This window comes from Tachysurus vachellii, chromosome 22 (assembly GCF_030014155.1).
Source record: "Tachysurus vachellii isolate PV-2020 chromosome 22, HZAU_Pvac_v1, whole genome shotgun sequence".
Classification (NCBI taxonomy): domain Eukaryota; kingdom Metazoa; phylum Chordata; class Actinopteri; order Siluriformes; family Bagridae; genus Tachysurus; species Tachysurus vachellii.
In genome coordinates this window covers 6,065,922-6,080,012 of record NC_083481.1, presented here as the reverse complement: position 1 = coordinate 6,080,012, position 14,091 = coordinate 6,065,922, and the positions used below count along the sequence as shown (strand labels likewise).

The 14,091-nt window shown below is 36.7% G+C and overlaps 1 protein-coding gene across 1 annotated transcript in view; it reads right to left on the bottom strand.

The window, feature by feature from the left end:
* Positions 1 to 3,356: 3,356 nt before the first annotated feature.
* LOC132837926 (metabotropic glutamate receptor 7) overlaps positions 3,357 to 14,091 on the bottom strand; it is a 218,721-nt gene continuing 207,986 nt past the window's right edge. Inside the window, exon 10 of the mRNA XM_060857929.1 lies at positions 3,357 to 4,098. Coding sequence (XP_060713912.1) covers positions 4,049 to 4,098 — 50 coding nt within the window. The 3' untranslated portion in view covers positions 3,357 to 4,048. The remainder of the gene's footprint in view (positions 4,099 to 14,091) is intronic.

Genomic DNA, 14,091 nt, shown 5'->3' with positions numbered 1-14,091 from the left:
TTTCATCCATAAGACTTCCACTGTTGACTGTTCACCTACAAATGTGGTACCTACTCACATCCAGACAGTATGGAGTTAATTTTGTTGTAGTGCTGCCAGAAAGACCTGAGAAGAAATGTCAAATACTTACTTAGCATGCAGCTGAAAGAGATCAATGCACCTTTCATCGGCTCCCCTCTAGAACCTGAGTCTCCTTCGCAAGTAAATTGAAAGGCCAAACCATGAACAAAAAAGTCCTGGGCAGGGTTAATAACTTACTTCCTGTGGATAGAACAAATTGAGGTTTATTGACACCTGCTATTTATTTTTGATAAAGGCAAGAGACCTCATCAAATGAGGGACACAGCCATTTCTGACCAACTGTGCAATTTTTTCCTATTCATGGACTTTCATAATAGTGTTGTTTCCACTGGGATGAAATAATTTATTTTTTTTTTTGCATATGGAGTCATGTTAAGTCATACCTGCCATGTATAATGCCTACTGTAGGTCTATGACGGAATTAGCATTTTTATCCAATGATTTTAAATCAGATAGAGCTATTTTACCAATTTAACACTCTAAAACCAAACTAATAGTTTTTTCTCATGACATTCAGGCTTCATCCTGCTAGCCACTATGACTAATAATAGTGTAGGGCTCCACACGATACACGCAGGGAATGTTTGTGTAAACAAGATCCAGCATGTTTTATCCTCTCATTGCAAAGTCCACATACTGTTGGAGTGTTTATTTGCAGTCATTTGTCCTGCACTGTCTTTTTGTCATTTGTCCTGTACTGTTTGCACCAGGTTGCACAGATACACTTCATGTGGCTAGGACTACTTACTAAGTCCTTAGCTCTGTCTGTGTAGCACCATGGTCCTGGAGAAACGTTGTCTCATTTCACTGTGTACTGCAACAGCTATGTATGGTTGAAATGACAATAATAGCTTCTTGACTTGACTTCTTTACTTGAATATATTAAGTTATATGATCTAGAATACAATAGATTTACCAGATTTGGTGATAAAAGTATTTAAATGATGGCACTGGTATAGTAAAATGTCTTAATACCCAACAATATTTTTATATCATTTTGTACTCACTTTGTTTTTTAAAACTATACCAAATTACTCTTGGTATAGTGTTAATTTTATGGTGTTTAATTTTCCATAACACCAGACATTAATGCTGGATGTAAGTCAAGTCATAGATTTATATTAATGTCCTCATTTTGTTACACTGTGCTTGTCTTATTATGTTATAGTTTTATAGTAACTTAAACAAGCACTAATATGGTGGATGTGACATGGCATTACATTTAACTATACGTTGATTAAAAAACAATAAATTCAATAATAAAACTGTAATTCTTGCCAAATTGCTGTGGTGTAAAAATGAACTGAATGTTTCAGGGTGTTTTGTTATAGGAAAACATGATATTTAACAGGAGCTTCAACAAATGATGAGGAAATCAGTTATGAATGCATATGATGCTGATTTGCTGGAGTGACATTTATACTCTTGCTTAGCCAAAGAACAAACTCATGGGAGAAATGCCACACGGGTGGGGGGGGCATCTGACGCCGAGTCAGCAGTTTTTAAGCTTCTTTTGCAAACTGTGCAATTTTCCACGTACACCATGTAACCTCCGAGATACTTTGTTCCTTCAGACGACATCCCATTGGCCTTGACAGAAAGACAGGCTTGTCGTTGTGTGATGAGGAGAGACGAAGAAAACCGAGAGAATAGTGCTTTCTGCTGAGTGTACATGCTGTCATTTAGGCAGAGGGTCATGCCTGCTAATACCTTGCCAATCAATGAAAACTTTGATGGCCTTAATTGTAATGCAGCACACACCTTCTGTGAAATTTGGTGGAAAAGATTTTTTCTGTAGTGTCTTGAAATAAATGTATAGAAAGAGCTTTCAGGGGCATTTGGTATTGGGGCTGAATGAAAAGATCAAACTTTTCAATCGACACCTTTGTGAAAGTATTTGATATAAAAATATTTTTAAAAAATGTATGAAACTTTACTCCTGGTACATTTTCTCCCTTGGTCTGGCAGGTGAGAACACACCAATAACAATCGTGTGGGGACCAAAATGACCAGTCTGAGAACGGCTCAGTGTGGTGGCCACTGACCAATTCCAAGAAAACTCAATGCTATTTCTGTCTAAAAGCAATTTGAATCTGAATCATCCTGACTCCAGGAAGTGAATCAAGTATGCTGTGCTTTTATTTTTTGGTTCCCAGCATTTTTTCCCCATCTTTTTTCAATTTTGAGTTTGCTGAGTACATTTTCAGTCCTTTATGCCGTTACAGCCAATTGATTATGATTTCTTGTTTATTTAAATAATTATTTAAATTATTAAATTATAAAATTATTTAAATTATTTAAATAAATAATACAATATAAAATCAAATCAAATTAAAAAAAGAAATTAAATCCAAAGTATTATTTAGTCTCAGATTTCGACTTGGTAAATAAACTTACCATTGTGAAATTCTTAGAAAAGACACCATGTAAGTGAACTTGTCAAATAAGCTCAAAACGCAAAACAGTAAATAAATAACCACATTTTTTTTTTTTGTGAAGTAAAAAATAAAAATAACCCAACAGTTTTATTTCATGTCGTTACATTCTTGGACAACACCACAGTAAAGTTGCATGAGTGGCCAAACAAAAATGTCTCCCACAATATTAGCACATAAGCAGCAAGGGCAACATGAATATACTTAGTACAAACAGTATAAAACATACATGCTTTTTATTTAATTGTCTTTTTTTTTTTTTTTTTTTTTTTTTTTTTTTTTAATTTTTTTAAATATATATTCATACTCATCTTTTTTTTTCCACAATTTCTCCATATGTTGCTGGGCAGTTAGAAATTCCCAAACAAATTAAAGCCATATTCTGCCTTGAGTGGATGGAATCTGTGAAAAATATAATAATAATAATAATAATAATAATAATAATAATAATAATAATAATAATAATAATAATAATAATAAAGGAATCTTTAAATGGATGCTAGAGTAACGGTTTTCTTGATAACCAAAATTTTCTTTTCGGCCAACATAAATTGCCTTCTTGTGGTGAAATATTTAGTTTACTTCAACATCAAACATATCAGGCATGCATTGACATGACAACTGCTACGTGAACACCTTTTAAAACCTGAAACACTGCCAGTCTGCCAGTGAATTTGGAAATCGTAAGATCCAATGCAAAACGTATCCTCTTAAAGTCACTGGGAAACACAGTCGATGGTCTACAAACCCTCACAACATACCATAAATCGAATGTGAAGCAAACAAGTAGAGATAAACAAAGGGTTCAAGGACCTCACACAGAATAAATGGGGAAAAATCTCAAATAGAAGAATATGGCTTTAATATAATGTGCATTCAAGAGGCAAGGAAAAACAAGAGAAAAAGCTGCGAAACAAAAAAAAGTCCAACATCAAATGGAAGAGGAATGCTAAAGGACTACACAACCTCGCACGGTGGAAGTTTGCAAAAGCTGCAGATTGGAAGTCCATTTTAAAGCCCTAGGCTTTGCCATCCTACACCGTGCTCTCACAGAGACATCCTCAAGTGTGCTTCTTACACAAATTATAACAACAGAAAGGTTGTTCGGGTTGTTTAGGGCCAGAGCTCAGAGCTGCCTTGTACAGTACAGATCAGCAGAGAGCTGAAATTTGTGCCATTATTTCTTACATCATTCTCTGTCCGTTCAATAGGACTCCTCTGGCATGGAAAAAAACATCCAAAATAAATAAATATCTTTTTTTTTTTTTTATGGGGGAGAAATCAGCATCCTGATTATGGTTCTGGTTCTCCATCTTTATCTCTTGCTCACATCCCACAAAATGTAAAAATCATCCATTTTCCTGTGGTATGAGTGCAGTACGGTGGAGCTCAGATGTGAGCACGTGGTACGCCAAAGAAACACAAAAATTCTTTCTCCCACCAAACAGGGGTCTATCTTTTTTTTTTTTGCCAAACAATGGCAAAAGACCATGTCTTCTCGCTGATTGCATCCTTCAGCTGATGGGAGGTCCTTAGATCACAAGGTCGTTGTAGCTCACGTATTTTTTCTTTGCAGCCGGACCTGGCAAGGTAGACAGATTAAAAAAAAAAAAATGAGTGAGTTTTCTGACTAGTTTATTTATTTCCCTTCAGAACTTTTACAACCTGTTCCATGTTCAGATTTCTAGTACAATAGTCTCATAGAGTCATGGTTAGAATGAGGAACAGGCATAGGGCCAGACATTAACAACAATTAATGATGATGATGATGATCATAATGATGATGCTGATGATGATGATTATTAGCAAGAGTTTATCTGTACTACCACTACCTTCATAAGGATTTCATAACAAATGAATTAGCAGTGAATGTCTGATTTATATAATGAGAATGCAGGAGAAATCTACGATTTTATGTTTATATTAGCAAGATGACATGAGCGCAATATTATTAACACTTTATGCCACAATCCCACAAACACATAATAGCATGTACTCATTAATACAACAATGTCATGTTTGCATAATCAGTAATTCTTCATAACATGTTAAAATGGGACAGTATATGACATAAAGAACATCCCTAAAGCACTTCTATTAAACTTTAAAGTCATCTGTCATCTAGTCACGTCTGTCACCTATACTGTATATCACCTTATGTTATCACAGTTGTCTGTCATAACATCTGTCAGTAAAGCATATTCTAACTAGAATACACTAGACAGTGTGGCACAAGCTGTCACACCGTCATGTCGTCAACCATTAAAACAGCACTTGTGACACTGTTGCACTACTGAACAATAGGACATAACCTGTCAGGGTAAGTCAGTGTAGCGTGCTCTGACAGACACTCACCAGGGACCTTATTAGGAACACCTGTACACCTGTCTATTCATGCAATTATCCATCAGCCTTTTTCATGGCAGCACAAAATTTTGCAGATAAAACTCAAGAGCTTCAGAAAATGTGATCTCAAAATCCTTAACCGTGGCATGCTTGTTGGTGCAGATGGTGATTTAACTATATGGGTATTCGGTATAACTGGGATTTTCATACACACCGGTCTACACAGAATGATGCAAAAAAACAAACACACATCTAGATGAATGGTGGTTTTGCTGTTGATGAAAAAAAAAGTCAGAAAAGGATTGACAGATCTGTTCAAGCTAACAGGAAGGCTACAGTTACTAATAACAAATAACTACCCTTTATCACTGTGCTGAGCAGAAAAGCATGTCAAAATGCACAACAGATCAATCCTAAACTTAGAACAGCAGCAGAGAACAGTGAGTATCATTCCTTTATCCAGGACTCTTTGGCTCACCAAAAAGGTGTCATCTGGTCTATTGGAGCCTGAATTTTGTGCATCTACCTTCATCCACAACATATAATATAATATATGTATAACATATATATAATAAGACATAAAAGATCTTGTAATATGTTAGAAATATTGACATAAACTGTTCATATAGTCAGATGTTAATCTAGGTAGTTGTTTAGTTTTTTTTTTTTTTTTTAGTTTTCCTTTGCTTTTAGCAGAAATGGGGGACTCGAGTCATATGACTTGACTCCAGTCAGACTTAAGACGCAAATTTGAGACTTGCTTGACAAATATTAAAAAAGACTCGACTTGACTTTGACTTGACATTCATGACGAGACTTGACTCTGACTTGAGTTAAATGACTCAGAGATGGTGGACTCGACTTGACTCGAGTCAGACTTAAGTCGCAAATTTGAGACTTGAGACTTGCTTGACAAATATTAAAAAAAGACTCGACTTGACTTTGACTTGACATTCATGACTGGAGACTTACTTGTGACTTGCACATGTGTGACTTACTCCCACCTCTGACGTTTAGCTATTAATAATTATTAATAATAAATTGACCTTAACTATTATACAGTTTTTGTACGAAGCTAAAACAAAGAACATAATGTGTTTCTGTAATGCAAAACCGAGTCTCAATAACTTTTTAGAAAATAAAGGCGACTCAATTACATCTGCATTTATATTACACATTAAGTAAAGAAAGTTTTTTCCAAAGGTCCTTTAACGAACCTGTTTTGAATTCAAGTTGAATGTGTATTAAAAGTCATCTCATAATAACAGAGTTAATCCCAATATGATCACGTTTATTTTCCCGTAACACTTTTTTTTTTTATCTCTTTTGAAAGTCAAAGTGACTCCAAACCTTTCAAATTAAAGGTCAAGCCCTGACGAGATCACAGTGACCTTTAAGTTTCAGTTCTTCATCGTACATTCGAAATTAATGTCACCTTCCTAAAAACAGGCACCTGAAAGTTGTGCCCTTGATGAAGGCTACGTTTAATAAGGCATTGCCCCTATGAAATACATAAAACATTACAATTCATTAAAGATTCGGACGAGGTAAGGACAATTTAAGCTAGTCCTTTTTTCCTGTGTGGGAGAGATAAAAATATGAAGTGTGTGTGTGTGTGTGTGTGTAAGGACTCTGCCCGGACTCTGGCCACGTGCGTTTGTTTACATTTCTCGTCACGTGTCTGCCCCGGCTTTGCCTGCTCCTCCCTGTCATCACACCTGATCCTTATTGTGTCATCATTGTCTTTTGTATTTAACTGTGCCACGTTGCCTCGTGCAGCGCGGCATCTACTGTGGTCTTGGTTTTGTTTAGTCCTGTCTCGAGTCCGTGTTCCTGTTCTGTGTTTGTGTTAATAAATCCCATTTGTTTTAGCTATCCTGCATTTGGGTCCGCTTCTGTCCCGCGGCATGTGTGTGTGTCTGTGTGTGTGTGTGTTAATAATATTTTAGACGGTGAAAAAACTTCCAGGAGTGCATTAAAGTCTTCAGGATGAAAATAATATATTGCTACTTTACTTCTTATGGCACTCCAGCCCTGGTTAAGCCCTTAAACTTCACAATTTTCAGCTGATCTCTTTTTAGTACAATGTCTCAATGTCTATCTCACAGTACTCACAGGCAGTGTCTGTTAAAAAATAAATAAATAAATAAAAGGAATAGTGGAAAAGAAAGAGTGACCCTTGTTTAAGATCTCATTTTGCCGGACAGCAGTGGTGCCCGACACACACCACAGCAGCAATCACAGCATTACTGAACCTAATGAATGTTCAGGACGGGGGAAGAAAGCCATTATCTCTTGCTTGACCTAAAGCAGGACATCCGTAAAGCATGATGCACTATAAATTTCTTAATGCCTCCCATTTCTTTCCTTCTTTCCATCCCCATAAGTGAGATAGGAAAGTATTGGTTAACTACGGGCAGCTGTGGCGAGACGAGGAACGTTGCACTGGTTAAAGTCTTAATCAGTTCTTAAGAATGATAGACAATTCTACTTGAATAGAAAAATAAATCTATCCTGAATAAATTTCCTACAACTGCTTGACTAGCTGCTGGAATGTAACCCTCACTTTACTTCTACTTACTAATATTTTTCCTCTTGGTACAAATAGTTCTATTTTTATCGTAACAATTTTTTTTTTGTTCTACTTTTCTAAATATTTTTACTTTCTAAATATTTTCACTCCATTCTGTTCTGTGTATGGTTGTGTATGTTATAATAGAATTTTAATGTGAAATTTTTCATTTAGAATTTTAAAATACTTTTTTTTTTTTTTTTTTTTAAACTTGGTTTAAATCCTAATCCTATAAAACGAAACCTTAATGTACATGTTGTAATGTACATACAGTAGGGATGTGGTAGCCTAGTGGTTAAGGTGTTGAGCCACCAATCGGAAGGTTGTGAGTTCGATTCATACGTCCACAAAGCTGCCACTGCTGGGCCCCTGAGCAAGGCCCTTAACCCTCAGTTGCTCAGTTGTATTAATAATTAGATAAAATGAACGTCATTCTGGGGGGGCACGGTGGCTTAGTGGTTAGCACGTTCGCCTCACACCTACAGGGTCGGGGTTCGATTCGCTCCTCCACCTTGTGTGTGTGGAGTTTGCATGTTCTCCCCGTGCCTCGGGGGTTTCCTCCGGGTACTCCGGTTTCCTCCCCCGGTCCAAAGACATGCATGGTAGGTTGATTGGCATCTCTGGAAAATTGTCCGTAGTGTGTGATTGCCTGAGTGATTGAGTGTATGTGTGTGCCCTGCGATGGGTTGGCACTCCGTCCAGGGTGTATCCTGCCTTGATGCCCGATGACGTCTGAGATAGGCACAGGCTCCCCGTGACCCGAGGTAGTTCGGATAAGTGGTAGAAAATGAATGAATGAATGAACGTCATTCTGGATAAGGGCGTAGGCTAAATGTTGGAACATGGAATTCTTTTTGTGAATGTTCAACTAAAACCCAATATAAAAATTTCCTGTATAAGTAATGAGAACAATAACTTAGAAGTTATAGCTTCTTATAGACGGGGTTCTTTTTAAGAAAACGCTTAAACTTGCTGGAATTTAACCCTCACTTTACTTGATGAGCAGTGCTTTAGTATTATTTGGTCTCTGTTTTATCAGCAGAAATACTCATTTTTTCCCCTGTGTACAAATAATTCTATTTTTATTGGAACTGTTTGTGTTCTGCTTTTATTACATTAAAAAGAATTTGATTCATTTTGTAGTTTCAATCACAAGTCGTTCACTCATTCTGTTCTGTGTATGGTTGTATGTTTGACAATAAAATTTGAATATTATATTTTACGATTTTAATTTTTGCTTTTTGTTTTTGTTTTTTTTTTTAACTGGATGGTTTAAATCCCAATCCTATAAAATAAAACCATACTGTACACACTGAAACACATTCATACTGAAAGAGTAAAAGTCTAATCCCAATATAAAACTGTCCTGTGTACAGAGAAGTACTAAGAACAATAATCGTTTTCTTAGAAAAAATGTTTAAACTTGTTACTCACTTTAGGCCCGTCAGCCCTGTCAGCGTCTGTAATGAAACTCGCATAGTAAATGGCTTTAAATTTGCATCTGCCAGCAGGATTGATGAGAATGATCGGAATAATTATACTTTGTACTGACAGCGTCATTACTTTGCTTTTTACATTACTTTGCTCTTTATCATTCCAGCCCATTCACTTAACTGTCAAAGCATTCTAGTGTTCAGCATATTTGCATACATGCATATCCATATGAAAATAATTTAGACATTGAAGGCTGAGTTGACGTGAGAAACTAGAGGGAGGGGTACAGATGGGCAACATCTTGTACAGGTAATTTATGGTTCTAATGGTACTATGAGAGCCGAGCTTTGGGGATACAGAGCTATTAAGGAATGCTGCATTACATAGCCAAAAGTATTTGGATAACTAGAAGGTCAAGACTCAATAGTAGCCCTTTTTTTGGCTGAGTACCACCCAAGAGGGCATCTGACTGACATGTAAAGCAACCAATCACAGTTTGTTTTGATCAGTGTCATGTTTAGTGGGATGTAAAATGGATGTCCCTAAAAAAACACCGCCGTGAACTGTGAACTTGACATCATTTGGAAAATCCAGCATTTGACTGATCCTCATAATAGCTCACTGTCACATGACAGCTTCATTCCTCCACATGGGAAGTGTAGAGTGTCTTTGGTTCCAGGTGGATTGCTAAAAACAATACACACGTTTCCTGAAAAAAACCTGTAGGAGCCAACCAATCAGATGATGACTTTGAATCTCCTGAAGTGTTTCCAATTTTCTGCCATATGCCTCAGCCACCGGTTTGTGGGCGTGATGTCTGAGTCTGAGACTAGTGGACACCTGGCCATTGTATTCATATGCCACAAAGTTGGAAGCACACAGTTGTCACACAATTTGCTTTCAGGGAAGACTACTCTTGAATTGGATATTAAAAATATTTAGCCATGTAGTATATCATAAGGGATGCATCAATACCATTCATCATTCATCTTCTACCGCTTATCCGAACTAGCGTCATTGGGCATCAAGGCAGGATACACCCTGGACGGAGTGCCAACCCATCGCAGGGCACACACACACACACACACACACACACTCTCATTCATTCACGCACACACACACTAGGGACAATTTTCCAGAGATGCCAATCAACCTACCATGCATGTCTTTGGACCGGGGGAGGAAACCGGAGTACCCGGAGGAAACCCCCGAGGCACGGGGAGAACATGCAAACTCCACACACACAAGGTGGAGGCGGGAATCGAACCCCTGACCCTGGAGGTGTGAGGCAAACGTGCTAACCACTAAGACACCGTGCCCCCCGCATCAATACCATGAATAAGTGAATTTTTTTAAATCATCAACACTAATATTAAATGAGTATTTCATATTAATTCAATTAATGATGTCATGGAATATATTTATCTTTTATTTGTGCCTAGGAGCTTTAACCTGGGAATAAAGCAGGGTTTAGAATGACAATAACCCAGGGAGAGGCACAGTGTGAAATTTTATATTTTATAATATAATTCCCCAGTGCATGTTTATTTATTCATTTGTATTTATTTATTTTTTTGTTTGTTTGTTTGTTTGAGAGCTACATTATTTACGTAACTAATTTTGTGTCATGTTGCAAACGTTTACTTGTTGTTTCATTTCAGTTCATTCTTACTTTCAAGGCTTCATTGTTTTCTTTACTTCAGAATTTTTAATCGATTGATATTAGCCGATCATCAAGAACCACACCTTCGGTAACGGCTATTATTATCACTCACCTAACACTGACATCACAGCATTTACATCACCAGTGGTTGTTGCCATGTCTTGATATAAGATGTGTGTCAGATGTGTGTCAGTATTACGATGCTTTAGTTCCTCCCAGTGATATCTTTACAATGCACAATTTACCACCGACTTTGATTTACTAGTTATTATTAACCCTGAAATATCTATGTCCATATCACTCTCTTTTTGTTTTGCATTATCGGTTTGTTACCATTAGATACAGCTTCTTGACTACCTGCTGGAATGTAACCTTCACTTTACTTTCTCTCTCACAAGCACTTAGGAGGCAGAATTAGTATTTTTTTCCCCCTTTGTACAGATAATTCTATATATTTTTTTGTTATATATGTTTGTTAGGTAAGCAATATTTGGCTGCGTACTCTTGGTTTATATTACATACAGTTCTATAATGTTATTGAATGAAGCTTTGTGTACAAGTGTGAGAGATGAGAGACGAGTTGTACTAGTTATCAGTATCCATACATACATGGAACAACATGTCCATTTTAGTTCCAAAAAATATGATTCTTATGTGTAGGTCATTAGAATTTTCATGTTAGTATTTGCAGACACAATCCAATTCCCAAGATGGTAGCTAGCTTGGGATTTGCCTTGACCTGCCTATAGCCAGAGGTCCCCAAGGATGTAATTGTCCTCATTTCCACTGGAAAAATAGACCCCAAGGTGTGTTTTTTCCTTCACAACAAGATGTCATGCATGTGTATATCTTCATTGTTGAATGGAAAACAAACCTTTCATCATTAAGATCCAATTTAAAATAATAATAATAATAATAATAATAATAATAATAATAAATGACCATAAAAATTAATGTATTATCCTAAAGATATATTATAATACATCAGACAGAAAATCAACAATAAATTCCCAGTCCTCTACAGAGAATGTAAAATTTGATTATAATTTTTTTTCCTACTGGTCAAAGACATCACAAAGATTGTCATCAAGCCTTAGGGTGAAACTTCTTGAAGGCATGATGAATGACTGGGAAAGTCCTATTAGCACTTCCTTCACGTCCTTTCCTCCAGCTTTTAAAAATGGAGCAAGGTCAAAATGAAAAAAAAAAAAAAAAAAGAGAAGATTAATTTGGCTTACCTTATAAATTATGTGAATTAGCCTGTTGGGGGGAAAAATGGATTTGGTGAGCTATGTAACGGAAGCCAGAGGAAAGCAGGACAAGTGATTGTTAATGACCTAACTAACTATGCCATTTTAAAATTGCGTTTTAATTTCAGGCAAGGCTTGTAATGAAGGCTTCATTACCTCCAATCTACTGTTGTACAGTATAAGGATATTATGTAACAGAGGAATCAAATGCTGTGGGTTAAACAAGACATTTTTCTTGATATGGTCAAATCGAGAAAGCAGCAGATACTCACTGGGTCTCAAAATCTATCATGTGTCTAGAATTCAAATAACAGAGCCATTTTTCTTCATAATATTAGATTGAGGAAATCACAGGGCTCTATCTTCAACAGTATTCATGCTTACATTGTCTAGGTTTTAAAAATGAATTGTTATTACCAGGATGAATATGGAAATGTACCAAATAAAGATTAAAAGCTTGCCAGAAACTGGTTAGCAATCTCTAATGCTAACTAGTACAGTAGCTGTTAACTGTCAGTCATGAGCAGTGCTGACATGCTTTGATGCAGTTCAAACTCATGCTTAGCATTTCTGTATGTAGGCATACTGTACAGTACATACACACACAGTATCACTGTTACAATGCTAGAAAACTTTGGTTTCTGTTCTGATTCTATCCTATTATATCATTTAAAGACTTCGGCAGGGAGGAATTAGCGGTGGGTCTGTGGTGAACTCGGAAATTGCGCTGACCCATTAGTTCCTAAGGAGCTCTTGGCTACTTACTTCCACTCAACTGTAGTAGAAATTACATTATTTACATTGATAATATTTACTATAGACTGTCACCCAAATGAGGATTAGTGACGTGACGTGACATGACATACAGCTAAGTATGGTGAATGGCCCACACTCAGAATTCGTTCTCTGCATTTAACCCACCCAAAGTGCACAGACACAGCAGTGAACACATACACACACTGTGAACACACACCCGGAGCAGTGGGCATTTATGCTGCGGCGCCTGGGGAGCAGTTGGGGGTTCGGTGCCTTGCTCAAGGGCACCTCAGTCGTGGTATTGCCGGCCGGAGATTCGAACCCACAACCTTAGGGTTAGGAGTCAAACTCTCTAAACATTAGGCCACGACTTTTCTTCTGAGTCTGTTTCCTCTCAAGGTTTCTTCCTCATTTCACCTCACCACCATCACCTCACTCTTGTTCAATTGGGAAAATGGTTAAAGATATATAATAACTACATTTGAAACATTATCCTTTATTCTGTTCCTATACTTCTGTAAAGCTGCTTTGAGACAAGGTGAATTGTTAAAAGCGCTATTCAAATAAATTTGATCGAAAAATGTAAATATTCCATTAACGCATTATATTCACATTCATAACACATTTCAATGCATTCAAAAAAAAATGGTGCTTTATACACAACGTTATGCTTATTAACTGTTATAAAGTGTTAATGTATTAGATGTAGTGTATTAAACGTATTAAAACAATTATAGCAAAGAAACTGGGTCTGTTTTTGCTCTACAGTGGGTCTATTAATAAACTGCACTATAGACAACTTTATTATTCAGTGTTTTTTAGTGTCATTTTGTGCTCAGTTCAATAGTGTGTAGTGTAACGTTATTACAAAATGTCTCGCTTTACTTAGAGCTCCCAAATACAACTTATTATAAATAATATAAAAAAGCCTCTCAATAATTTATACTCACTGACATGTATATTAAATCTGCTACTTTCTGTTCCTTGATGCTCGTGAGTCATTGTTCATAACGTGTGCTGTGTTTGTCGTATTGTACTGTTGCATTTATGCTTTGATTCCATGTTTTAAGTAACCTTCTTTTTGTCTCAGTTATGTCATGTAGTCTGTTTAAGTTAAGTCATCTTCTGTTATGTTTTTGTCGAATGGTTCCATGGTTCGTCTTTATCTGTCAAATCTACGTCACGTCATCGCCAATGTGACAATATGTGCATTTTAATTAATATTTGACAAAGTATTACAATATTCAGTTATTACTTGTTCTAAGTCTCTGTGTCATATTATATGATGAGGATCCTATCGAAAACTGTTTTGCTTGCATCATTACATTTACAGTATTTAGCAGATGCCCTTATCCAGATTTACATTTATCTCATTTACACAATTGAGCAGTTGAGGGTTAAGGGCCTTGCGCGGGGGCCCAGCAGTGGCAGCTTGGTGGCCCTGGGATTTGATCAGCAGTCCAACCACTATGCAGCTACTCTGCGGAGTTCTGGGATTGTCCAGAAAATGGGCTTGAATACATAAAGAATAATCAAATAAGTATATTTTTCTGT